Source organism: Rattus norvegicus, chromosome 9, assembly GCF_021556685.1.
Source record: "Rattus norvegicus strain SHRSP/BbbUtx chromosome 9, alternate assembly SHRSP_T2T, whole genome shotgun sequence".
Taxonomy (NCBI): domain Eukaryota; kingdom Metazoa; phylum Chordata; class Mammalia; order Rodentia; family Muridae; genus Rattus; species Rattus norvegicus.
Window position 1 is genome coordinate 6,304,555 of NC_141542.1, and position 27,089 is coordinate 6,331,643.

Consider the following 27,089-nt stretch of genomic DNA (forward strand, 5'->3'; position numbering starts at 1 on the left):
ATCCTGGGCCTCTGTCCTCTATGGCCATCAAGTTGGGAACAGGGATAGCTTCTCCAGCCTTTGCGGTCATGGCCTAAGTAGGGGAGACAGACTTCTGGGTTTGGGCTGGAAGAATCCCATTCATGTGGGCACTGGAGCTGGGGCTTCAGGGGATGGGTAAGAGTTCAACATTCATTCCCCTTTGCCCACATTCACCACCCACATGGTTCAGCAAGTGCCTGATGGGGAGCAAAGGGAGCCCCAGCCTCCCAACCCTTACAGCCCTTATCCGGAAAGCCAGCTGCCTCTCCAGCACACTTGTGCAAGCCCATCTTTACCTTTCCTGCTGCACTTGTTGCCGCAACTGGATAGAGCAGTTTGTACTCTGCACTTGGCCTCTGACACACACACTTTGAGCATTTGTCACCAGCAACAATGCAATGGCCACTTTGTGGCCTCTAACGCTGTCACCTCCTGCCACAACCCCTCCTCCCCTACCTCAGTGTCTCTGCCTGTCCACAGGGGTGTTGTGAAATGACACTGTTGTCATAGGGCTCTGACGTACACTCACCCAGGAACGGCAATGCTGAGAGAACAGTCTAGGTGCTAAATTTGACTCCGCAAAGAAAAACAAACTGAGCATTCTAAAATTTAGCACAAGTGACATTTTGGTGGTATAAGTCTTTAATTCCAGCACTTGGAAGGCAGAGGCAGGCAGATTCCTGTGAGTTGGAGGCCAACCTTATCTACAAAGTGAGACCATGACCCCCATTACCCCCAAAGGACAGGTAGGAGACTATATGGGAAAACACACCTCCCAGGGTGCTGGGGGGCAACCGTAACTGTCCCACTTACCCACATTCACCACCCACACGCTTCAGTGTCTGTATAGGGAGCCTTTAATTGAAAGATTAATAACTGACAACATGCAAATATAAAACACCTACACACTGCACACATGAAAACTCCAACAAAGCCACTGAAAATTTCCAATAGTCAAAAACAGACAAAAGACTGACTTCCGCTGTATGTAAAAAGCTTCTGGAAACCAACAAGAACCAACAATAAATTAGACAAATGAACAGACAATATAACAGAATTATGAAAAAGCGCACATCCTCCATGTCAAACTAAAAATGGAGCCAAGGGTGGGCATGACAGGGAAAGGCCTCCTCCGACCACGCCCTCAATCCTTACTGGAGAATTATGGGCAGGGCTCCACTCTGTGGGGCTCTACCAGGGAGCTTCACCCTGAACCCCCATGAAGTTGTTTTTGTTTTGTTTGTGGAGACAAGGTTTCCTAAAACTCACTCTGTAGACCAGGCTGGCTTCAAAGATCTGCCTGCCTCAGCCTCCTGAGTGCTGGAATTAAAGTCTACCACCACCCGGATGACATTCTTATAATGTAAAAAAGAAAATCTTGGTCTCTCACAGGCTGAGGCTAGAGTGGTCACCAAATGGTCTGTTTTTATGCTTCTCTGGTGGAAAACAATGGGCAGGATAAGCCTGTGTGCTGTGCCACCAGGCACTTCAGATACCAGCACTCGGGAGGCCAAAGTAGGAGAATTACCAGATTTAGGGGAGCCTGAGCTACACAGAGAGACTCTGTCTCCTCCCCCCTTCAAAGCCAACCAACAAAACCTACCCGTGTTTTGCTAGTCTACTTTGCTGTTTCATTTGAGGAAGAACAGTCTTGATCATTGGGCTTCGGAGGGTGGAACGGCCTGCTTGCTCAGAACAGCACTGTGGTTCAAGATCCAGTCAGAACAGGGCATGATACACCTGCTGAGCTTCTAACATTCAACCTGCAGACACAGGAAAACTGAGTCCTAGCACTGGGTGAGGGGGCTGGGGCTGGCTTCATCTTTGAGACCAGGGTCTGCACAGATGATGAAGCTCTTGGGTGTTACCCACCACACTCGTGGGCACCCACTGGTCACTGTGAGGGTCAGGGCCAAGGGGCTGGAGCAGGTGGAGGCCATGGTGACCATCTGAGGCACTGTCAGTACCAGCCTGTTATTCCTGACTTTCTCATTAAAGCAGAGATGAGCTAGGTGGTTGTGGCCCACAGGCTCCCTGCCCTAGCTCTGGAGGGATCAAGCCTTTCATGTCTAACAGGGTGGTATGTTCTAGGCAATTATGGCAGCAAGCTCAGAGAATCTCTCAGCTCTGAAAAGCCAGAGACTCAGGTTGACTCTGGGATGTTTGAATTTGCTTCTCAGAGTCACTCAAATAGCTCACCCCTTTTTCTATTGGATTCAAAGGCATTTTTTTTTTACACATGCATGAATGAAAGCTGTCTATCATGTCTTAGGTAATTAACCTTTGTTAACATTCTCTGTATCCTGAGACCATTGATGGTCCTGAATCTTTTAGAAGCCCAGGGTGCTCCATTGTGCAGAACACAATGCTGTGTTTATTAAAACAGGATCTCAGTAGTCCAGGCTAGAGTCAAACTTATTGCTATCTTTCTGAACTGTCTCCCAGTCCCAGGATAATAAACATCTACCACCACCTTATACTTTTCTGTCTTTCCCTTTTTTGGGGGGAGGGAGATGGTGGTTATGTAATTCTGAAATTAATTTGTGTGTATTTGCACAGGCTTGGCTGTTAAGGTTTTTGTTGTTGTTTTGCTTTTTAAAGACAGGGTCTATCTCTGGCTGTCTGGGAACTCACTATATAGATCAGACAGGCCTCAAACTTGTTTTTGTTTGGTTTGTTTGTTTTTGAGACAGTTTCTCTGTGTAGCCCTGTCCTGGAACTCTCTTAAAAAACCAGAATGGCCTCAAACTCAGAGATCTGCCTGCCTCTGCCTTCCCAGTACTGGGAATAAAGGATCAGTACCATGGCCCTGCAGGCCTCAAACTTGCGATGTTGCCAAAGATGGGTTGGCCGGTCCAGCTGTAGCCTAGACCAGGAGCCTCTGGATACCAGTGAAGATCCCATGCCAGCTGCTACTCAAGTCCCAGGGATTAGGCAGAGATGGATCCTGCTGAAGGACCTGTGGGTAATCTTTTAGCAGTGTGGCTCTTGGGTGCCACCTGGTGGTGATTCGGGAAACTGGAGGCTCTCCCTGCAACACTGACTAGCCTGGAGGTGCTCTCTTCTTTTGATATTGAGGATGGTTTTGTTGTTACAGAGTCCCAGTCCCAGTCCCAGTCCCAGCCCCACTGAGACAGGGTTTCCGTCTGGAGCCCAGATCAGATCTTCAGAGTACAGTCTCTGCCCATCAAAGGGCCTGTGAGCTCACCTTCCCTCTTCCCTGTTGGGTTCCTGACAGTGACTGAAAATCCTTTGGTGTCTCCCCTCCAGGTCTGAGGCCTGCTTTGGGTACCTGGGTTCTTCAAGTCAGAGTTTGTCCCCGTCTTGCACATTTCTGCCTGCTCCATCCCTCTAGTGGTCTCTGCTTGGAATTCATGTCTACATACGCTGTTCCCTTTCTGGGAACATGGTTCTAGCTGGTATCTACAGGAGGCCAAGCAGCTGCTGTCTGTGAGCCTCTGACATGTTCCCAAATATACAAGAAGCATTTGGAAGTGATTGATAGAAAAGTGGGAACCAGAGAGGAACATTTGGGCCTCCTTTCTCATGGAACCCCTGCTGTGATCCTCTGGTGACCCAAGGACAAGACATTGGAGACACTGTACTGGTTTTATTCCAGAGGACTCTAAATGATCACTTGTGCCTGGGGAATGACCAGTGCCTCCTAGGAGTCATTTCGCTGGCGCCTAATGGTTTCTTAGTCCCTTTGAAGTGGGTGTGATGGGTCTAGAAGAGATAAGACACTTTTGGTGGCTTTAGCACTTAATGCCACCCACACGGAGCAGTGCCCCAGGGGCCGGAGACAAGCACCTTGTTTTCAAGACTGCTAACATGACATTACAGATGACAGCTGTACCAGAACCCAACTCATGAAGATTTGCTTCAATAAGGAGACAGGAGCTACACATGGGAGCCACTGTCCTTGGACAAGGTAGGCTACACAGTTCAAGCTGGTCTGGAACCCACCTCTGGCCTTAACTTCCCAAATGATGGTGTCACAGGGTTAAGAACTGCTTCATGCTAACTTGAAAGCCCTCAGAGGTCAGAGCCTTGGTAGAAGGTTCCTCCCACTGCTGTCAGGAACTAAGACCCAGACCCACAACTGGACAACGCAGCCCAGCACTTCTGGACATCAACATTTATTGCAGTCCTAGGCACTACAGACCTTTGCTGCAGTGTAAGAAGCCCTCCAGCAAGCAGGACAGGTATGCTGAGTGGCACACACTGGGAGGACACAGTTGTGGGTTTAAGGACAGCCAGCCCACAGGGTAGCTCCCTTAAACACTATCCCACACTCAAAGTTTGCCATCTTAGCTTGTTAGGACACTGCACAAGGGCAGAAAGCTCACTCTCAAGGTTGGGTGACCACTGCCACCACCACCCATGTCTTAAAGATTCCACTTCCGCACAACAAAGCTATGTCCACTTTCCTGCTAACTGTATCCTCTCCCAACTCCCAGTACCCACAATGCCACTTCCTTTCTATGGTTGAGAACTGGGGATGTTCTGGCAGTGGGCTTAGCAATGTGCATCCTGTGTTTGGCTCATTCTACTGAGCACTGTGTCCTTGAAGTACAATGTCTGTCTGGTTTTGAAACAGGGTCTTTCTGCATCGCCCAGGCTGGCCTGAAGTGATCTTGCCTCAGCCTTGGTGCTGGGATGACATGTGAACTGCTAACACTGGAATTGCCAATGTGCTCAGTAGCCCACAGTCCTACATGCACATCCTACCTGCTGAGCCGAGGCTAGCCTTGCTATTCTGACATAACAAATATAGCCTCAGAGAAAGACCTTGTCAGGCCAAGGCCTGGTGTAGGGATGCAGAGTGTCCATATGACCAGGGTCCAAGTGAAAGGGGGAACGCTCAAATGAAGGGCTGGTGGCAAGGTGGGCTCTGGCAGACTGAGGCATGTAGAGGCAGGCTTGGTGCCACTCATCACTGGTGGATAGACACCAAGAAGACAAATGGTATCCTGGCTTCAGAGATGGTCCAAGGAAGGCTTTGGCACTGAAATTGTGGCTCAAAGGACCCAGTGACTTCACAGCCAGCTAGTGGTAGGGCGAAGTACCAAGAAAAATCCAATTAGATGGTCAGTCACCATGCAAGGTCCTCTCACCTTTTAAGACATCCCTTGAAGCTACGGCCAGAGTAGTTTGGACGCTCTCACTCCAGAGCCTATGCTCGGGAGGGAAGAAAAAATCTAGAGGTGGGTCATCCTGCTAGCAGAGGTTGGCCAACACTGCTCGAGAGGTGCTTGCTACCACCAGGCTGTGGCCTTTTAGAGGCTACTAGGGAAAGCTAGTTCAGGCTTCTGTATTGATCCTGGAAGAAAGGCAGCTGGTGGCTCTGCAGCTGCCCCTAACACCACAGCCTCTGAGTTCTGATTCCAGCTCCACCATGTCTGAGATATGGGGCAGAAGACCTGGACCGAGCATGGGCCAAGGGCAGGACCTAGCTGCAGCCACAAGAGCAGGGCAGGGTGGGATGGGCAGAGGGACGCGGAATGCCTGGCAACAGAAACCTTGTCTTACAAACGGCAGAATAGGACTGTGTTTATTAAAAACACCAGGAGACTGAGTTCACATCAACGGTTGGCAGAACCCGTGACTGCTAGCAGTGCCACAAGTAGGAGGTGGCTGGGGCTGCAGTTTCTGCCTACTTGCAGCAGCAGAATTTGGTCCAGAGCAGGGTTCAGTAGCGGCGGGTGAAGTGGGGGTGAGGGTGGGAGTTGGGAATTCGGCCACCCTGGTCCTGGCTGGCCACGCCACCACCTTCCAGTCTACCACTAGGCATAATATGGCCCTGGGAATGTTCACCGTGTGCAAAGCTGCCTTGCCTAGAACAAAGGCAAACAGTTTGCAAGGGCCATGCCTGGGAACCACAAGGTGGCACCTCACAGAGCGCAGGGCCCTGGATAGCACCCTCAGAATGCCGGCCCAACCAGGGTGCACACATGTAGAGGGAGGGAAGGAGGAAGGCAGTGGCAGACATTTAAACTTCTTACCCAGCCATGCCACCCCGGCCTGCTGCCACATGCCCATGCCCAGGTCCTGTAAGGCCCCGCTCAGCACCTGCAGGAGAGAGACAGCTCTGTGGACTCTGCCTGCATAGTAGATCTGCTGTTTACCCACTCCTTGCCATTCCCTGGTACCTCGCCACCGTATGTGTTCATGGCCCGTCATGTTTGTGTCCACAGCGTTGTGCCAGACAGGAACCTGCTGCTCCTCCAACTGTGAGCTGTGCTCTGCCCATTCTCGGCTGACCCTTTGTCAAATACAAGATGACAAATGGCTGCCCCCATGCGCTTCCCATCACTCCACGCCAAGATGTAAGCCCAAATCCAGGACATCTTCAAAATCAGACTTTGACCAGGGTTGGGCAATGAGGACACCAGGCACCACCAGGGAAGAACAATCATCTACAAGGCAGCCACACAGTGGGGCCACAAGAAGCCCAGTGGTCCACACACTTGGGTTTACCCACTATTGGAAACCTGCTGACACACACATGGGCACGTGCTAGCAGCATGGTCCCAGCTGAAAGGGAGGGAGGGAGGGAGGGAGCACAGAACACCTTGCTTTATCATAGTCTGATGGGTAGAAAACAGGAGTGTCCACAGTATGAAATTCGACAGGAGACAGGAGCTGCCTTCAAACACACCACAGCATGGAGGAGTCTCACTAAAATCAAGTGTGTGTGTGTGTATGTGTGTCTAAGAGTCATGGGTATGTATGTGCCATGGTGTGTCTAAGTGGGTACCTGTGTGCCACAGTGTGTACCTGCAAAGCCATGGTGGTGGATTTGTGAGTGCAAGACCTTGGTAGATTAGGGGGTACAGACCTGCTGATGATATGTGCTTTCCAAAATGAGAGCAGTGTAATTCAGGCTGGGATTAGGGACCCACAGCAGACAGTGTCGCAGGGAAGCAGGAAAGTGCTTGGGAGGTTAAGGCAGGAGGACTATGTGGAAGCCAGCCTGCGCTCCACCTCAAACCACCTAACCATGAGTGCTCCTACTGAAGTGGAGATTCCCACCCTGTTGCCAACCAAGGAACAGGGACAAGGTTCCCACCTGCCATCATGAAACCCATGGTACAGCCAGGGATAGCAGGTAGAGGAGGTGGGTTCCCACCAAGAGCACACCAGAAACTCATCTCGGGCTCCTCCTATAAAGAACACTTACCTGGGGGGAGGGGGTAGCCCTAGGCCTTCATTCAACTTCTTGTCAGAGCTGTAGCCATGCCAGCCGTCTCGGGCGTCCCAACCATGGTGCTCCAGAGGCCTTCCATGGCTGTGCTGGTCATCTGGGTAGTACTGCAAGGCACACAAGAGACAGAGCATGTGTTCTGGGGCCCCCGGCTTCCCTATTCTATCATGCCTCTTCTCACACTGAGCTAAAGCACGTGTCCCCTGAAGTGCTGCAAGGCTGGATGGCAAGTGTGCCTAAGAAGTGGCTCTGCGGGGATGGCATGGGCTAAACATGGTAGCTCAGCCTGTGCACACACCACCATCATTCTCTTGCTAATTCAGGACCAGCATTCCTGACAGGTGATGACAAAACACTCTCTGGGGGCACCCAGGGGATGAGCCACTTGTAAATTCCTGTCTTGACCTAAGCCCATCCTGAAGGACCCCATTTCCTCCTTAGAGACTTGGGCCATGGTGTCTTGTCAGGATCCTAGCACCAGCACACAGCTAAATCAGATGGGGCCAACTCCCCATAGGACTGCAAAGCTGTCATTGCAATGAAGGCCCCCAGAAAAAAGACACCAAGTTCCCAAGCAAGTATTGGCTGAGCTGAGTCTTTATTAGGTGAGATTCAGAGTGGTACCCCTCCCGATCCCTACAGCAGGGGTTACAGGTAGCTACTTACACTTACCGGCCCATCCCGCTCTTCCATTCTGGGTCTGGACCCATCCCTCCTGCAAAGGGGACAGAGCATTGGTATGGCAGTGTGCAGATGGTGTGTGGGGATAGAAGCAGAAGACTCCCTTGGGGACAAGACTGGCTTTCCTCCAAGTACTAGCTACATGCTAGGACACAGCAACAGGGACGGCAATGGGAGGTGGAAGGCTTTTTTCTGGATGTGGAGCCAGGACAAAGCAGGAAGCAAATCTCTATCCAGGCAGACATTTAGAGAGGCTGTCCAGGAGAGCTGCCCCGGGCAAGCTTTCACACGTCCCCCCCAAGCATGGGGCTAAGACAGCTTGGAATACACAGTCTGGGGAGTCTGAGGAAGTCTCCAGCCAGTGAGTTCAAAGTCAGTGACCCCTCAGCCCTTACATCCTACATCCTTCTCTAGAACATGGAAGTCAGGGAGACATGAGAGGACAAGTGGAGCCACCATGTGGACACTAAGGATTAGGCACAGGGTGCCTGGTGTGGCTTCCCTCTCCAGATGCTCCACCTGGGGTTAAGACCTGGTATTCCCTAGTGCCACCTGTGGATGTCCTGTGGTGGTCCCAGAAAGCAATGAGCTCTTCACAGAGATCACAGGAACTCACCTGCCATGTACTGGATGATGCTTTGGGAGCTGATGCTCACCTGTCTATAACATGCTCCTGGTAATGACCCCGTTCCCGGTGATCGAAGTCATGGAAACGGTGATCTGGCCTTGGAAAGTCTCGATATCTGTCTTCCATGGCTGCACGCTTCCCTTCTGGCCAGTAGCCATCATCTCTCCTGGTTTGCATTTTGCAAAAAGACTTAATTCAAGGTAGCAGCAGCAGCATCCCACAGTTGCCAAGGGTACTGTCATCTCAGGATGGAGGCAGGCTGTTGGGAGCTGACTGTCACCAAGAACACTTGCATGAGCACAACACTGGATCCCCATGCCTCTCCCTGTTGGCCTCTCCCTTGGGATTGTGCAAAAGGGATGAGGACTACAAGGTTCCTCAATGTGTCTGCAGGGACTGTCCAAGTGGCTGAGAGCCAGCAGAGTCTTGCTCTCTCCATGGCCTTTCACAGCCCACAAGTACAACATGCCAGGCAGAGTGGCTGGGCAAGGAACATATTGGTGCTCACCTAGCATCCAGGTTGTAGGCTCTGCGCAATGCTCGCCGTTCCTGCTCAGCCCGCAGCTGCTCTTGCTGCCGTCGCAGCTCCTCACGCTCACGCATAATGCGCTGCTGTTCCTTGCGCCTTTCACGCTCCACTCGCATGCGCTCCCTCTCCAGTCTCTCCCTCTCCAGCCGCTCCCTTTCTAGACGCTGCCGCTGGCATTGGAGCTGCAGCCGTTCTCGCTGCAAACGAGCCTTCTCCCGCCGCTCCTGGAAGGCATCCAGACGCTGCTCCCGCTCTCGCTGCTCCCGCTCCCTGCACACAGGTGGCTGCATCCTCAGTTTCTGGCCTGGGTACTGCCCACGCTCAGTCTCTGGCCTCCTGTCCAGACTTCAGAGGACTTGGCTGAGTCCCTGCCCTCCCACCAGGGTCTGCAGAGGCCTTGGCTTTCTCTGCTATGTGAGACTACCTCACATTATCTGATGGTACTAGGAACTATTTCCAAGCAGACAGGAGCCAAGGCAGGTTAAGGCCAGCGCCCCGCTCACCGTCGCCGCTCGGTCTCCCGGATTTCACGCTCCCTCTGCCTCTGGCGCTCCCGCTCCCGCTGCTCCTTGATCTTGTCAAATGACAATATGTCTCTCTTCTCCCTGCCCTCTGACTTTCGGTCTTGACTTTTGGAGCTCTGCTGACCAGAAAAACACAGTGAGAACCAAATAGGCAGGGTGCTGTGACTCCAACAGCAGTCACAGCATAGTGCAGAAGGCCAGAGTCTCTCTGAGGTTTCGCAGTCAGACTGGCACACACCACCCTGCCCAGATTCTGAGTACTAGGCTTTTCAGTGCTCATCAAAGAGCAGTGACAGGTGCCACAGGATATCTAAACTCAGGGTACTCTAAATCTTACAGAAGTGTTTAGGGAGACAGGCACTAGTAACATTAGCACTTGGGGGTGAAGCAGGATTATAATTTCAAGGCCAGCCTAGAATACAGATTGTAGCAGAGCCCCTGCTGAAAAATCCAACACCAGACCAGAGCCAAGCCAGACCTTCCAGGTAAAAGGGAGGGGGCACCTCATGCTCAGACTAAGACTTTTCTGAAGCTTTGGTGTTTTGTTTGTAGACAGGGTTTCTCTGTGCAGCCCTGGCTGTCCTGGAACTCTCTGTAGACCAGGCTGGCCTCAAATCCAGAGATCTCCCTGCCTCTGCTTCCCCAGTGCTAGGGTTGTGTACCACCACCACCCAGTCAGTCTGTCCTTGTGGTTTTTCATGGTGGGTGTTTGTAGAAGTCAGAGTTGGTCCAAACCACAGCCCCAGATGGCAGCATTTCTAATTCAGAACAAACAGAAAGCTCTACAGATTCAGAGGACCCAGGAGGGAGGCTCACAATTCTAACTCCAGCTCCAGGGGAATCCTGCATGCTGTTCCACATGTGGTACTCATGCACAGATAAGAGAAAGAAAACAGAAACAGGACGACAGGCCTTTGGCATGAAGCTGAGGCATGCACTGTGAGGGGCTCCCACCATTATGCGTCTTACAGTAGGTGAGCTCTCTACATAGCTATGCTGATGCTTTTCCACTGTGGCCCTATACGAACCTAGATTCTAAGAAGCCAAATGCTCACTTTCTTCTCCTGCAAGGGTGGGAACATCACCAGGCAAGCCTGCACTGACCACCGGCTGCACTCCCGCCCTGGGCCTATGTCTGCCAGAGCACCCAGTTGTGCAGCCTGGTTCTTTTGGGGAGAGACTTCCAGAATGAAGAGTCATGAGCAGGCCCACACACAGCCCTGGTGCTGTCAAGGACAAGGCCCTACTTTCCTTTGGATTCATTTAGCACAAGGCCAACAGCAGAAACAAATATACCACCATCAGATTAGACCAAGCCAGACAGGTCCATTTACTGCCAAGGCTGTCCGTGCCTCAGTCTCTCTACTGAAGTGGGTAGAGCTAGACAAAAGATGCCAGCTAGGGCACCTCCCAGGTAAGTGAGGCTGGGAGCTGCTATGCCAGCCCTGCCTGTCAATGCTTACTCTGTCCTTTGACCTGCTTGTGGCCTTCACACTGATGACGGGCTCGCCCTTGGACTTGTCCATCACGACTGTACGCTCCGTGCATCTGCTTCCTGCAGGAAAAGTAGTCATGAGCATGCCGGCCCTTTATGGCTCAACCTTGTGTCCACTGCTCTCTTCAGTTTTCAATGCTGTTTCTGCCTTGCAAATAGTAACAAGTGTGTTCCTGATGAATAGATCACCCAGCAAACGGGCGCATTTCCTCAGCGTATGGGTGGCAAAGATGTTCCATTTGTCCCCAAGAAGCTGGCTAGCATCATTGCACTGCTTGTCCAGACTGTAAGCAATGGATGATGGTGGTGAATCTGGTGAGGATCACCACACCAAGAAGCTGTAATTTCATTTTTTTAAGACAGGGCTTCCTCTGTGTAGCCCTGGTTAGCCTGGATCTTACTATGTAGATCAGGCTGGCTTCAAACTCAAGACATCTACTTGCCTATGCCTCCTGAGCACTGCGGTTAAAGACGCCCAGCAATTTTAGTTTTATTTTAAACTCTTAGCTTCTGTTGTTGAGAGGAGTGTCTCTGCTGCTGAGGAACCACATGGCACAACACAGCTCTCCTCAGCATTAGCAATGTGAGCCACTGGTTTCAACAGAAGATGAAACAGAGAACCCTGGCAAACTCCGCAACAGGAAGTACAATCAACACTATACTATGGGAGCAAACAGCATAAACAGCATGAAACAAACCCACGAACTGGGGCCAGGTAGATTGCTGAGCACTGGCCTTGAGAACCAGACCCTAGAACCATTTGAATGCCAGCTGCAACAAGAGCTCAGTGGCAAAACGCACGCACGCGCGCACGGTCCCAGCAGGGGGTGGGCTATGATTATCAGCTTTTTATTCATCTTAAGATGGGCTGGCCAAAGTGTCCCTCCTGCCTCAACCCCAAGAGCATCCTATGCTCTAGGGTAATCTATCATACCCTTGACAGGACAGGGACCCAGAGAAAGAACCCTGTGTCCAATGATTACCAGCCCCAGGTTCAGGGCTGCCTTCTGCTGTAGACAAGTCCTTTCCTCCTGTGTGGCAGGGTCTACCCCTAGACTCCACTCTCAGCCTGCTGTACATTCAATGCTGTCCAAGGTGGTCTTGATCACGATCTCTCTGACAACAGTTCTAAATAGTGGGGTGATGGCCTGGGCCACTAGACCTGATCTGCAGAACAGATCCTTTGGTTCCATCACATGGTCTGCAGCTGACCCAGCCAAGTAACAACTTTTGTCTGCCTCCTGCCCATGACCCTGAGCCCCACCAGGCCTCCATCTCTCCCAACAGCATCCAAGATGCTGCTTACCTGATTTGGTTACTCGAGAATGACTGGCGGTTCCTGGTGGAAGCTCATCTTGATCCTTCTCCTTCTTAATGTCCTCTGGCCCTTTCTCTTCCTTTCTTTCCAGTTTCTCTTCCTTTTTGATCACAGTTCTGTTGAAAATGGTCAGCTGTAGTTTCCCAGTGATCTCCACAGGAGCCACCAGCCTCACCCAGCAGGAAAAGGGAGGATATGTAGCCTGCTCCACTCCTGATCCCCCGAGTCTGGAAGCCTAAAAAGCTGAAAGCAGCAGGGCAGAGTGCTACTAGAACCCAGTTCCTCAGGGAACCCAGAGGCTGGACTCCAACTCTCCATCGATGTCTCTAGAGGCTGGGATGACAGGTGTGTAGCCTCATACCTGGTTCTTCATGGTGCTGTAAATGGAATTCAGGGCTTGCTACACTCCCAGCCAAAAGAGCTTGCTTCCATGTGTGGGTATACCCACAACGCACACATATAACACAGAGGACAACTGGTTTCTCTACCATGTACATTCTAGTAATCAGACTCAGGCCATCAGGCTTGGTGGCAAGTACCTTACCAGTTGAACCACCTTAAAAATACTTATACCTTTACAGAAATTTTATAGAAAAATAATGTTAATCAGACACAGTGGGGTAAGGTAAGCCTGTCTCTAGCTTTTGGGAGACTGAAGCAGGATTGAGTCCTGTGCCAGTTTAGGCCACAAGGTGAGACACTATCCCATAATAAACTAACACTTAACTGACTCTCATGCTGACAAGCAGGGCAGAGTACCCATGATACCAGCTGGGGAGCAAGCTCTGCGTGGCCTGACCCACTTCCCATAGTTTCAAGACTCTTACACACCAAGCACACAAGTATTCACCTAGGCATAGCCCTCTTTCTTCCCAGAAGCACTGTCCCAATGGAGCCTTCTCCATTATATATAATGGAAGGTTTCTGGTAACACTTTTAATCCTTTCATTGGCAAATAAACCCTTCTGTTACCAAAGATGGCACTCAACGATGGCAGCACTGGAATAAACCTCTGCATGCTGTGCCTGCCAACTGCCATGCTTGGCCACATGGCTATAGCAAGGAGCTCCTAAAGTAAGTTGGAGCTTCACCTATGCTTTGGGGAACACCTGTTGAGTACTTCCCAGAGCCTGCCTCCCCGATGCCGTCCTCATGACCTGCTGCCTCCTCACTATGGGACTTGTGGGACAGGACAGTCAGTACTCTGAGCCAGTCTGCTCCCCAGTGCCCTGCATAGAGAGTTGCTGAGCAGCTTTATATAAAGCCCTGCCCCACTTGCATTGACACTACCCATGTGACACCTAGCAGCAGAACCCTCCTGCCAAAGTCTCTTCAATGGTGACAACAGAACCTGTCAGGCACTCACCACACTTCCAAGTCTGTGCCTGTCTATTTCTGCTAGGGGAAAAAAAAAACAAAAACAAAAACAAAAAACAAAAACAAAAACAAACCACATCCTTTGGCAAAAGCAATCCTGAGGCTCTGGGCTCCAAGGTGCTAAAGCATCTCAGGGTGCCGCAGAGATGCATGACATGCTGGGATATTTAAAAAAAAAAAAAAAAAAAAAAAAAAAAAAGATGAGAACGCCTGGTCTCTGTCAGGTTAGGACAGATGGCCTGCTTAAGGTCTGCTCCAAGGTGGGAAAGTTCTTGTACATTTGGGTTAAGAGTCAGCCCAGGTCTGGGACATTCTCATGGCTGGGAGGCCAATGCTAACCAGCTCTCTGGCTCTGGGCTTTGGCTAAGGACTGCACAGCCCTGTGGCTACCACCTAGGAACTGGGGGTTTACAAGGGCACTGGGTCCCCAGAGGACAGGGTCGCCACGTCACTGTACTTCTCCATCTTGATCTTCACAGGGTGAGGCCTGTCTGGCCCTGGCACCTTCTCCTTTTGGTCACAAGCTCTCCTGTCTGCTGACTTCTTCTCAGAGGGCTCATTTTTGGCCTAGAATGTAAAGAGGTGGTGGTGACTTGGGGGTGACAAGGCCCTGTTATTGCTAGAGCTGACAACAACAGAGACCTTACCTTCTCCACAGAGATCATCCTTCCATGCAGTTCTGTTCTGTGCAGGTGGTTGATGCATTTGGTGGCCTCATCTGACATGGACATGGTCACAAATCCATAGCATCGAGCTCCAGGACTGCGGGCATTGGTAACCACCTTGGCTCCAATGACCTCCAAGGGAAAGAACACACCAGTATAAAGGCACATCTGGCCTGTCACAAAACCACAGTGCTTATTAAAGGCCCAGCAGCAGTCACCTAGAACTGCTGTTGTCTTCAGTACTCAGCTCTGTTAGTCGCCCTCTGTGGACTCTAGAGAATCTTTGTCTATTAGAGTAGTTTGTTTCATGGAACCTAGTCAGACCCTGCATAGCCCAAAGTGCCTGCTCAGTAGCACCTAATCCCCACCAGGCCCCAGCCTCTGTGCCAGGCCCTCTGGTGAAGGCAGCAGCCACCGTACCATAAGGAAGGGCTGACACTTTGCAGACCTGGAGTTTCCAGGGCATGGGCAGGGAAGGGAAACTGAGGTGGGTTACAGGTGAGCTGAGAAAATGCAAAGGATCTGAACTGGATGACAGTGCCCTGACTCAAGCATGGGGAGTTATGCAAGAGGGACCCTCACCACTCAGACAGGACAGCCAGCAGCTGGTACACCTGCCCATGTGGACAGGGGTTTATTGTGCTCAGCCACAGGTAACATGAGACAAACCTGGTGGATGCCAAAATCTGTTCAGCCAAGAAGTAGCCCTTTATGTCAGGAAGGTGTAGGGATCCCCAAATTACCTGAACTGCAAGACAGTGACTGGCACTGCATAGTAGAGAGCATGGCACAAAGTGCAAAAGAATGTACCAGAATGAAACAAAAAAACTGGGAGACACCAACCAGGCCTGGGAAGGAGAGGCAGGGCTAGGAGCTTGGCACAGCCTGAGGTCACAGAATTAGCGCCTGCCTCAATCCCATGAAAACAATGACTGGCAGAGTCCAGGACAGTCCACAATGTGAGTCCCTAAAGACAGGAGCAAGAAAAGCAGAGCCCAGAAAACCCAATGTGTTCCTCTGAAAACACTCCAAGCCAGGGAGTGAGAATGAACTAAAAATGTTGGGAGAAAAAGGCAGTGGGTTGAAAAACAAAGGCAAAAATCACAGCTGGGGGCTGGAGACATGGCTCAGCGGTTAAGAGCACCCGACTGCTCTTCCAGAGGTCCTGAGTTCAATTCCCAGCAACCACATGGTGGCTCACAATCACCTGTAATGAGATCCAATGCCCTCTTCTGGTGTATCTCAAGACAGCTACAGTGTACTTATATATAATAAAATGAATAAATCTTAAAAAAAAAAAAAATCACAGCTGGACAGGGTTTCTATCCACTGAAGCACAAGGCTGCCCTGCTCAGTCATGAAGCACAAAGAATGAGGCCTGAGGGCAGAAAAGGCCTGGGGCTGTAGACCTGAGCCTTTAGTGTCAAGCATAACTGCTAACATGAACATGGCAAAGCAGGAACTGGCACAGCCCTGTGCTCTGGGACCTGGGACTGCACTCCAGCACACAAACATCCCTTGCAAATACACACATGTGCTCAACAACATCCAGAGAGTCAAATGGCCAGAGGGACAATTGCACCTAAAGATTTGGAATTCAGACAGACGGAAACTGGGGGCATAGTGCCCTGGGACCCCAGTCAGAGAGAAGAATGGCAGCATGATGTCCTCCAGAACCCTAGGCACACAACATGCTTCTCATATTGGAGGTAAGGCTGTGTGTCTAGATACACACTGGTCTGCTGCACCCCAGTCTGAGTCGTGGGAACACCCTTGACCACTCTATGTGAAACCTATCCTTTGCCCTGCTGTCCTAATGCTTCTGCCCTTCTTGGGACATATGCAGACACACATACACTCACTGGCTCTCAAGGCATAGGCCCCTCTGTACATACCACAGTACATGGAGGGCAGAAGCACCAAACAACCAAAAACAAACTCTGGTTTAAGAGCTTGTCTTATGACACCATCTGCAGTAGGTAGGCAGGCAACAGGTGCCTAGGTCTGCACCCAGGGATAATGAAGACTTCTGCAGGAACCACACCCATGCCCTGGCACTTGCTCAGAGTACTCTCTGTCCCATTGTTCAGACTCATCTACCACAGGGTAGTCTCTTCTGTTCCTAAGTGCCTGAGGGAAGTGCTCAAGTGTGTCCACTTGGGAAGCTGGACCCAGTCTCATGCTCAAGTTTCTAGTGCTTCGGGCTGAAGGATACGGAGGCCAACAGCTTGATTATTGGCACACAATAATATTGTATGGGCTCTAAACTCAAAAGAACCTTTAAGAGGGAACTGTCCTCACATAGTCCTGAGAAGAGACAAGAAAGGATGAGTCTATTCTCTGCTGGAACCTGGGTGCTCTAAGCACAATGTTGCCCAGGATGAGTCTGATCCTCATGCCTCCACTTCAGGAATGCTGAGATCCACTTTATGTGGTACTGGGTACGGACCCCAGGACTTCCTGACAGCCAAAGGGGAGTACTCTACAAACTCATCTCTGTCCCCAGGCCTCAAGTAGTGGCACAAGTCTGTTACCACAGCTGTCTCACATGTGGAAAGAAGCAGACAGTTCAACTGTGAGAACTCAGTATGACAGGGCAGGGGAGCTGGAAGTGGTGGTGCCAAGTCTGAGGCCAGCCTGGTCTGCCCAGTGAGTTCTAGGTCACCAAGGACTACAAGAGCCTTCCCCAAGTCCAAACCAAGAGGGTCGATCTAGTCAGTGACAGAGTGCTTCCCAAGTATACATTAAGTCCCAGGTTCCATCTTCTGCATGAACAAGAGAAAATATAAACATCTGAGGAAACAGACACTAAAAGCTAGGATACTAGATGCTTTTCCAATCCCACCATGCCAGCAGGCAGATGTGGGGCTCCCTACCTTCCCATGCTTGCTGAAGAGGCTCTTGAGATCAGCAGCACGTGTGCTGGAGGACAGTCCACTGACCCACAGGTTCCTTCCTGAGCTACAGCTGGCACGGCCTGGAGAGAGAAGGTAAGGTCATCAGCGCCACTGTGGCAGGACCTGTCCACAGGGGATAAAATGCAAGAGTCACTTGCCATACCTATGCATGAGTGTGGAGTCAAGGGTCTTCCTCAAATCATTTTCTAACTTATTTCTGAGACACAGTGCAATGAACCTGCAGCTCAGTTGTCTGAACTGGTGGGGTAGTGAAGCTCAGAGCTCCTCCTGTACCACTTCCCCACACTGCACACAGTTTACATGAAGCCCCCAGGCTTTTCACTCCAGAAATAATCAGAACAGCACTTCATGACAGAGAAGCCTTGGAAAGATGGCTCAAGGGGTCTTGTTTCTCCTTGTCACTTACAGAGCAGGTTTTCCTGTCTAGACATACTACCCATGATGCACAACAGAGAAGAACACACAAACACTCAGAGTCTTGACAGTGGATCAGGATAGTGCCATCACATGTGGCAGCCTGGAGCCCACCCCCTCCCTGGGTCACCACGTGGCAAATAGGACAAGGGAGGCCTACCTTTCTCGTCTTTAATGACTGGCTTTATATCCTGTTCTTCCTTAACAAAGCTAGAGACAAAAATGAATGTTACTGCAACACAGAAAAGCTAAAGTGAACGAATTTTACAGATACCTTTTGTGAGTTTATGTTGAAAAATCTGACCACATACAATGTCAGATCCCTATAGCACAGTAACACTGGTCATCAATTTAAGAGCCCAACCATAGCAGGTTGAGTAAGGGAAAATCAATCACTGATTAAATGTATGCAGACATGAAACTGCCTGAAGGAGCTAGCTGGGCAGTGTGGCTGCCGACTGCAGGCTCTAACAGCTCATGTGTGTCCTAGTAACAATGAAAGGAGAAAGCGTCTGGTCTAGGACTGAGAATCAACAAACCTCATTTTCTGATCAGCACCCTCACTGGCTGAGGACTCTTTAGGAGCCGCAGGGACGTCATTACAAGCGTCAAAAGCAAACTTCTTCACGTCGTCTTTGCTATCTCGGGGCTCAGGGCTCGGGGCTGCCGTGGGCGCTCGCACCAGCTCCTGGCTGGTGGCCTCCGGGAGCTGGGCAGCCGTGCTACTCTGTTCAACTGGCTCCTCTAGCCCTACAGGCTCGCGGTTCATCCAGGTACCTCCACCCGTGCCCAGAGCTTCTGCCTCTGCCTGATGCTTCCGCCTTCGCTTTCGCTTCCGCCAGTGCTGAGTACCTCCGCCTCCACCAGGCGCCTCTGCCGGCTCCCTTTTCACTACTGCTAACAGGGCGTCTGCCTCGCTCCACTGACATCGAGTGCTTGAAGACTCAGACTTGCTGCTGCTGGCCAAAGCTAAATCTCCCTCCTCCTCCTGCTCCTCTTCCTGCTCCTCTTCTTCCTCCTCTTCTTCTTCCTCTTCCGGGTGGCCGCAGCTCTCAAATAGGTCCTCTTCCTCCGCCAGCTTCCTGTCTGGCCCCACGCTACTCGTGGCCTGGGCAAAGGGCTGCTCCAGCTCCGAACCTTCTTCTTTTACTGGCTCAGATTTACAAGTTTCCCCCAAAATGTCGAGTATTTTCTCATTTTCTACGGATTTAACAGGAATAGAATGGCACAAGGTTTAATCACCAGGGAAATAAAGCAATCACAACTGCGGCTCGGGCGCTGCGGCCCTGCTCACACTGACAGAACTGCTGGCTACACAGAGATTGGAAAACCCGCTACACAGCGCCTGTACCCTACCTGCGCCCACGGCCATGGTGCCCCCAGCCTGCGCTAATGGCAGAAGTGGGCCCCCCCCATACTTCTACCCTACAACCATAGTGCAGCTTCCACAGCCTTCTTCAGGGTTTCCATCAAGCCTGTGTCTTCTGACTTCCTTCCCAATGTCCAGAGTACTGAAGCCATGGCAGTCACCATTTACTGAGGGGCTTGCTGCTCTCAGCTTGATGGATCGCGGTCAGCACTACAGTCCAAAGCTACTGGAACCGCTCTTCATCTTTGGGAACATGGCAGTCCATGGGGGCTGAGGATGAACATCTTGGCCGAGACCCACTTATCTTCTGGCATTGGTGGCTTCTGGGGTAAGTCCCCTACCACAGCCTCAGCCTACCTCAACTGCCTCAACCCCATGACTTTGGCTTGGTATGGTATCACAAGATCTGTCTCGTGTGTGGACTCACTGCCTCACCTGGTGGCCACTTATAGCCACTCTGCATGGCCTGATGCAAGCGGTGCATCTGCCCCCAAGACTGCCTTGGGCTGCCACAGCACACACACAGATCTGGTGATACAGTGGGTTTCCAATCTCTGATCCTGTGCGATTGGGATGGTCCACCACTGGGGTGATTTATGAAACCATAACACAGCTGAAAACAGACAGGACTTAAGTGCGAGCAGCAGGGCGCCAAGCTGCACTGTTGTGCCTGTCTCAGCAGTACCTGGTTCCAACGGGGCTTCTTCACCAGCCTGTTGGAGAGAGAATAGAAGGGTACATATCATTCTAAATAACACAGCCACAGATCCCATGCACACATCTGTCCCCAAGGCATCATCCACTCAGAGGCTTCTCAGTGGACAGCCACATCTTGAAAAGACTCTTGGGTGCCAAGCTAAGTACCCCTTTGGGCCTGAAACTGAACCCTTTTCTACCAAGTAGCCAATGGCAAAGATACAGAGAGACAAGGCAGTGGTCATCTTCCCCTCCTCCAGTGAGCGTGGGATGCAAGGACAGTGGGACACTCAGGACAGTGGCTGTACTCACTGCACTGCATAGTCCCCAGTATAGGTGTGATCTCTGCACACCAGGAGCTGCACCCCTTATTGCTTCTGAGCTACCACCACTTCAAGTTCATCCCTGAACTCAACTACTCTAACTCCAAGCCTGGATTTCTCTGGGAACCTTCCAGGCACTTACAAAGCCCAGCTGCCTGGCCTTTTGGTCCTGATCATAGCCCCACCTCACAGTACCTCCACAACCTATGTGCCAGACTCCAAATGCAGGCTCCAGTTACCGTCTGTACCATACTGGAAGGTTGGAGGTGATTGGACTACAAGGCTCGGGTCCCATCAATGGTTCCTTCTTTTGGTGAATGTGAACATACAAAAGGAAAATACTGGCTGGGGAAGGAGAGGCTTCTGTTGTCTTTTCCTCTCTTTGCTCCCTGGCCACCATGAAGGGCCAGGTACACTTTCGCACTGCCATGATACTCTGCCTTCTCTTAAACATATAGCAAGTCACCTGACCTTGAAACAAAACCCCCCAGAACTGTAAACCAAGGTACATCTGCTTCCCCAACTGTCCCTCAGGCAACTGCCACAGGATAAAAATCCAGTGTACCTGTGTTCTATACACACATACGCACACACAGAGTCTTGTCTGGAACATCAGTGTCTCCTACCCTGCAAGAACCACAGGGAGACTCACTCACCATAGTTACTTTAAGGTCTGACATGGAAGCTTCCAGAGTGTTCTTGAAGACATCCTCATTCACCTGGGAAATGAATCAGAACATGACTTAATGGAGGTCATAGCTGTGAAGACTTCAGCCTGCACTTCACAGCTTCCTATACAACCTACGTCCACTCCTCAACAGCACCCATCAGTGTTTCAGTTCGGCTGAGGATAGCACAGTCAGCCTTCACTCCAGGCTAAGGCTCATGGCAGTTCTCAGGTGCATGCTAGCTGAAGACACTGACTTTCCTGACCGTTTCTGAGAACAGGAGACCCACACACCAACAGGAGCTACTCCAGCTCTACTTTTGCAGTCTTAACCTTACTTATTGCTGTGTGCATGCTTGGGTCTCTGTGTATGTGTGTGTGTGTGTGTGTGTGTGTGTGTGTGTGTGCGCGCGCGCGCGCGCACGCGCGCACAAACCACTTGGGAGTTGCTGCTCTCCTCTCACCTTGGGATCCATGATAATTCCTACAGCCCAGAGAGCTCTGCTGGGAACACACCCACTCAGATGATGCTGAGACCTGGATATTCCTACATCCCCTGACCTCAGCTGAGGCTCAATTCCAGCAAGTCCCTCAAGAACAAAACCACAACACCACATGGAATCAACTGCTGTGAGCATCAAGCAAAGCCAATCTGTACAAGATGACAGGTGCTCGTGGGACAGACCTGGGTTGGCCTCAGGCAGCAGCATCACCAGGTGACAAACTGTTCTGTTAAGTGTGTTTCCAGAGCAGTTAAAGCCCTTGTGATCCAAACAGTCTTCATGCCACTCATACACCTGTCTACTTGAGTCCACAGCACTCTTTACACTATGCTGCAGAAGTAGTCACTGGCCCATAATCCCTACCAGGGATTAAACTCAGGGTCTGGTTCTACCAGGGCCTGGGTAGCCCTGATGCTGAGCCCCTGGGGCCGCTGGCGCACATGTGGCTGCAAGTTACCTACAGCATGCTTCAGGAGCTGAGCTGGAAGCTGTCCCAGCTGCGCGGCCACGTACTCTTTACTGTCATCAAAGGCATCAAGAGACTGTTTGTCGGTGTCGGCCTTCCCCAGGCAGGGCACACTGAGGTCCTGAGCCTCCATCCCATCTGGCACACCTGTATCCACAGTGTCCCTGTCTTGTGAACTCTGAAGAATCACAGTCTCATCCTGTGAGGGGAATGAGGGTGTCAGTTACCAAGACCCTGGGGTATGGGAAGGTGTGCCACCCCCAGGCCCAACACACCTGCCCATCTCTGGAATCTTCCTCCAGGCCGGTGTCCTCACCGCCCTCCTCCTCCATCTTGGCCCCTAGTTATAGAATAGTGTCAATTGTGTTAGAGATCAGAGCCAGCCTCAATTCATTGACAGAGGACAACACAATTCCATATTGTTAGCTATTTGCCTATATTGCAGGGACTCTATCTAGGTGGGTGTCTAAGTCAAGGCTTCAATCACCCTAGCATAGGGCCCAGACTTTGCTGTAAGAGATCTCAAATTTGTCCCAGAGTAAACACCTCCAAAAACAAGCTAGGCTCGTCTGGAGCTGAATGCCTCTGCTTCCCCATCACACCAGGCAACAAACACTTGAGATGGAAACTTGACTGCCAGTTGCACTGGGCTATGCAAGACTGGGACACCTGCAGTGCTGTCTATGGACACACTTGCATTCTGGCTCTGCCTGCATGCTTACTTTGCAACTTAGCACTGGTCTTATGCGGTACACGCATAGCTGCACTGGGTGTTCTGATGTCAACAATGGGTCTCCAGTTGTTATCCACATTATCTCCTAGTACCGAATCTCATGTGTACTTCACCAATTGGCCTGGAGCCAACTGACTCAGCCTGGTTGACCACCAAGCCTCAGGCACCCTCCTGTGGAAAGAGGAGGGACCTTACTGAAAGAAGTCTGTCACTGCGGGAAGGCTCTATGAGCCTCACTTCCCTTTTGTTCTCTCTGCTTCCTGTGCATAGATGGAAATGTGACGATCCAGCTTCCTGATCCAGCTGCCCATTTGCATGTCATCTTCAATATTACCAACTCTCCCTCCGGAAGCAAATGCCTAAGTTCAATCCACAGCGTCAACTATATAAAGCTGTCCTCTGATACCACATGTAGGCCACCATACTTATAAAAATGTTAAAACAAAAGCAGGGAGAGGGTGAGATGGCTCAGTAGGTAAAGCAGTTGCTGCCAAGTCTGACATGTCTGGTTCCTGGATCACATTTGATAGAGAGAACTGGCTCCTAGATAGTCCTCTCTGGTCTCTGTTCTTGCACTGTGTTATATATGTGTACATGTCCTCATGGGTACACACAGGCACATACACACACTAAATAAAATGCAAAAACTACAAAACTAGTTAGGGTGAGTATTATCTGAGGAATGCTGGGGAGGTGGAGACAGGAGGATCCTTAGAGTTGATGGTCAACCAGCCAGACTAAATCGGCAGGCTCCAGGCCAGTGAGAATCTACCCCACAAAATAACATGGATAACTGACCAGTTGACCTTGTACCTCATATATGTGCACACCAATTCATATATATACAGAAAGAAACCTCAACTTTTAAGAATCCTCAAGACCTTGACTAACAATCAAATCCCAGCCAAAACCATAGCTTGATGGCTAAAGTTCGTAGTGGCCCTGGTTAAATTTTCAGAACTGGATAACCCCTATGGTGCTCAGGACAGTTCAGCTGGAGAATGGGACTCTGAAGACTCAGGCACTCTGTGGTGGCATGCAGTACCTTCGTGGGACATAGAAAGGACATATCAAGGATGGTTGAACACCAGCACCAGGAACACATTCATTAGCCAATTCAACAAGAACTGCAGACCTTGCACAGGTCAGAACCATTCTGCATGCAGTGTTCTCACCTGTATTTGAGTGGCTCTGGAGCAAATGCAGGGCTTTCTGCATACTGGTCAAACACTTGCCCATCCCAATCCTCTTGTTTGAGTCAGCCCCACTTGTGAGAGGCCATGACTGTGACGTTCCTGGAACTTCTTCCCACTTTGCCAGAAAGTAGTGCTCAGAGAACAACTAACTTAGTGTCTTGTGAGCTAAAACTCACTCCTGCCATCATAGAGCCTGACTGGCCTGGAAGCCACAGGCCAGTGCATCATACCAAACACCACACTACTGAGCACCTCCAGAGGTGGAAAGGCACAGCTCTGCCCAAGGAGGCACCCTCTTCACCATGTCAGACCTGCCCCAGGCTCACCTGACAATGCTGCTTAAGTCAGGGCAGGCAAGTGTTTGCAACACAAGCAGCCAGGGTTATACTAGGCCTCCAGGCTAGTGCTTTTTTTAAAAAAATTACTGTACGGTGGTCTCTGTGAGCACAGGTGAGCACTTGTGTGCCTCAGTGTGCATGTGGAGGTCAAAGGTCAACTTTTGGGAGCCAGTTGTTCCCACCACGCTGGTCTCAAGGATCAAACTCTAAGACTCAGCAGCAGGCACCTTTAATAGCTGAGTCTTTTTTTTTTTTTTTTTTTTTTTTACCAGCCCTCTGTTGTGTCCGTCCCCTCCCTCCCCCCAGGATTTCTCTACATAGCCATGGCTGTCCTGGAACCAATTTTGTAGACCAGGTTGCTCTCAAGCTCTCAAACTCAGGACACCAGACTGCCTCTGTCTCCCAAGTGCTGGGATTAAAGGCATATACCACCGTAGCTAACCCTTAGTTGTTTTTTTAACAAGTCTCACAAAGCCAGGCCAACCTGGAATTGGCCATTCTTTTGCTTCAGCCTAGGATACTGACAAAAAGCCATCTTTCTCTCGTTTCAGGGTAACAGACAGACAGGTTAGCCAGTAAAACATTTCCTGTACAAGCAAGCTTCAGGGCCTGGGTTCAGTCCCAGCACACCTGAAGAGCTGGGCATGAGGACACTTGTAATTCTAGTGAAAATGGAGGGCGCTGGGATTCACAGGTCAGCAGCCTGCTCAAATCACTAGTTAGATAGTCTAAACAGATAGATAGATGGTTTAGTGGTTAAGAGCACTGGCTGCTGTCACACAGCACGGGCTTCAGTTCCCAATAATTACATGGAGACTGATAACCATTCCTGACTCCAGATCTAAGGGGTCCAAGACCTGCTTCTGACTTCTGTGGGCACCAAACACACATGCATTCACATGTTGGCGTGTACACACACACACACACACACACACACACACACACACACACATGGGGAAATAAACCTTAAGACAAAAACAAAACCCAAGGTGGACAATGTAACACTGAGGCTGTCACAAACACATGTACATGTAAGTATGATTACTACATGTATACAGAGCAGTTACTGGTCTTGACACTCATTCCCCAGGCCCAGCATCAAGCACAGGCAGGTACCTTTGGTGTTTCTCTTTATAGCCCTCTTGCTTACAGCTCCCCAACTGATACCGACTTCCTCAGGTTCTTGTCCTTCCTCTTTAAATGCCTGATGGGAAAGAGGGTGGATTTGTAAACAAAGTTATTTTTTAGGAGAGACTGGTACAAAGTGTTCTTTTTTTAAAGTAGCAACCTCCCAGTTGCAAGTGTTCACAATCCAGCTTCAGACCACATCCAGCAACCAGCTCCCCTTTACTGCTCAAGGCCCAAAACTCAGAGAAAGGGAGGCTGAAAGCTTGGGTTGCAGAATCAGGGTCAGCAGGTTGTGGTCATACACTACCTGGCAGCATGTAGCCCTAGATATAATCCCCAGCGCAGACAAAAAAATTAAATTAAATCCAAGTATTACCCCCAAATCAGGGTTGATGACTATTTGTCTTATGTGCTCTTTCATCAAACACAGGGGATGTCAGGAAACATGTCCTTGAGTCAGGCAAGGCAAAGGGCTCAATGGGACTCAAAAGGCCTGCCACAACGAAGAAACCTTTAAGTCCAGCATTTTGGAGGTGAAAGGGAGGCAGGAGATCAAGAGAACAAGGCTAGCCCAGGCTACACAGCAAGTCTAAGGCCACCCTGGGCTACAGGAGCTGTCCAAAATTAAGTCTCATGGGGGGAGGCACTGATTTTTGACAAAGAAAAACAGAACACAGGCTGGGGAAGAAAGCAAGCTGGCAAATTTTCATTAAAAGTATTTGGCTCCTTCCACTTGCAGCCAACCAGAAGGCCCTAACTCTCAAGGACCCTATTCCACGAAGACAACTTTGTTGTCAAGTGCACTAAACGAGACTTCTCTAGGGCAGGACAGTGACATCTCATGCTGACTCAAGATGACACCTAGGCTCCAGGCCAGGGAAGTGCAAGAGGACCAGAACTGGGAGTGAGCATGGTCTGTGCAGAGGCACTGAGCAGACCCAACCATGGGGTTGACTGACAAATTCTCCAGAACAGTAAACTGAGGTGGCAGAAAAGACAGCTGCAGATGCAAGGTCATAGAGAAGTGCCCAGGGCCACCCTATTGCCTCGCTTCTTGCAAACCCCAGGGCAAATGGGAAGCAAGGCACAGAGAGGGATAGCGGCTGGCCAAGGTCACATAGCCTCGGCTCCCTCGGTGGCTGACAGCACAGACCAAAATGGGGTCTCGAGGTAGGAAACCCCGCCCGACTCTGATAAACCAGTTACGTGCTCGGGCGAACGGCGCCAACCGCATTCCCTCACCTTCTTCAGCCGCTCCATCAACACACTCTTGTTGCCTCCTGTATCCAGGTTCCGCTTCTTCAGCTCCGCCCTCAGGTCGATCACCCGCAGGTCGCTGAGCCGCCGCATCCCACTATCCGAAGCGACCGGACTAAAAGCCGGGTCGCCCGACCCGGTCACAGGTTCTGCCATTCTCGCTTCCGTGACTTCCCAACCCCGCTCCGGAACCTCCTACACTCGCTGCCCCCGGCTGCAGAGGCTCTGAGTACAAAATGGCGCCGCCTTAGAGGAAAACGCACTGGTTTCCTCCCGCCTCTCATTGCGGCTGCGCAGGCGCACGGCTCTGACGCACCTCCTAGGTCGCACACCAAAGCAGTCTCTAGCCTCGGTGGTACAAATGCACATGCGCAACCGGTCGTAAGCCCAGCCCCTCTTTTTATGCGCACGCGCATCGCTTTGAAGCGTCTAATGGTCACAGCCCTGATTTGCATCTTGTAGCGCTTCTCCGTTGCGCACGCCACCGCTCAACGGTGCTCGGACACCGATTTGTCGTTTTCCCCTCAATGCGCAGGCGCATGACCTGTTGCACGCATGCGTCGTGGTCCGTGGACAAGGGAGAGCCGGAGAGATGCGCCTGCGCCTTCTCTAACGACGCGCTCACGGCGCTTGTGT

At 50.9% G+C, this 27,089-nt stretch overlaps 1 protein-coding gene across 1 annotated transcript; it reads right to left on the reverse strand.

Annotated features, from left to right (window-relative positions):
- Positions 1-5,544: 5,544 nt before the first annotated feature.
- On the reverse strand, positions 5,545-26,700 carry Safb2 (scaffold attachment factor B2). Its single transcript, NM_001303144.1, has 21 exons — positions 26,439-26,700; positions 25,185-25,272; positions 22,077-22,141; positions 21,797-22,000; positions 20,822-20,884; positions 19,832-19,859; positions 18,317-18,977; positions 17,938-17,987; positions 17,322-17,422; positions 14,428-14,577; positions 14,238-14,347; positions 12,392-12,519; positions 11,054-11,145; positions 9,570-9,706; positions 9,046-9,336; positions 8,566-8,703; positions 7,901-7,943; positions 7,205-7,335; positions 6,174-6,286; positions 6,027-6,093; positions 5,545-5,858 (listed from the first exon to the last, which is right to left on the reverse strand). Exons 1-21 carry the CDS (start codon positions 26,607-26,609, stop codon positions 5,714-5,716), a joined length of 2,976 nt encoding a protein of 991 aa, NP_001290073.1. The 5' UTR covers positions 26,610-26,700; the 3' UTR covers positions 5,545-5,713.
- Positions 26,701-27,089: the final 389 nt, after the last annotated feature.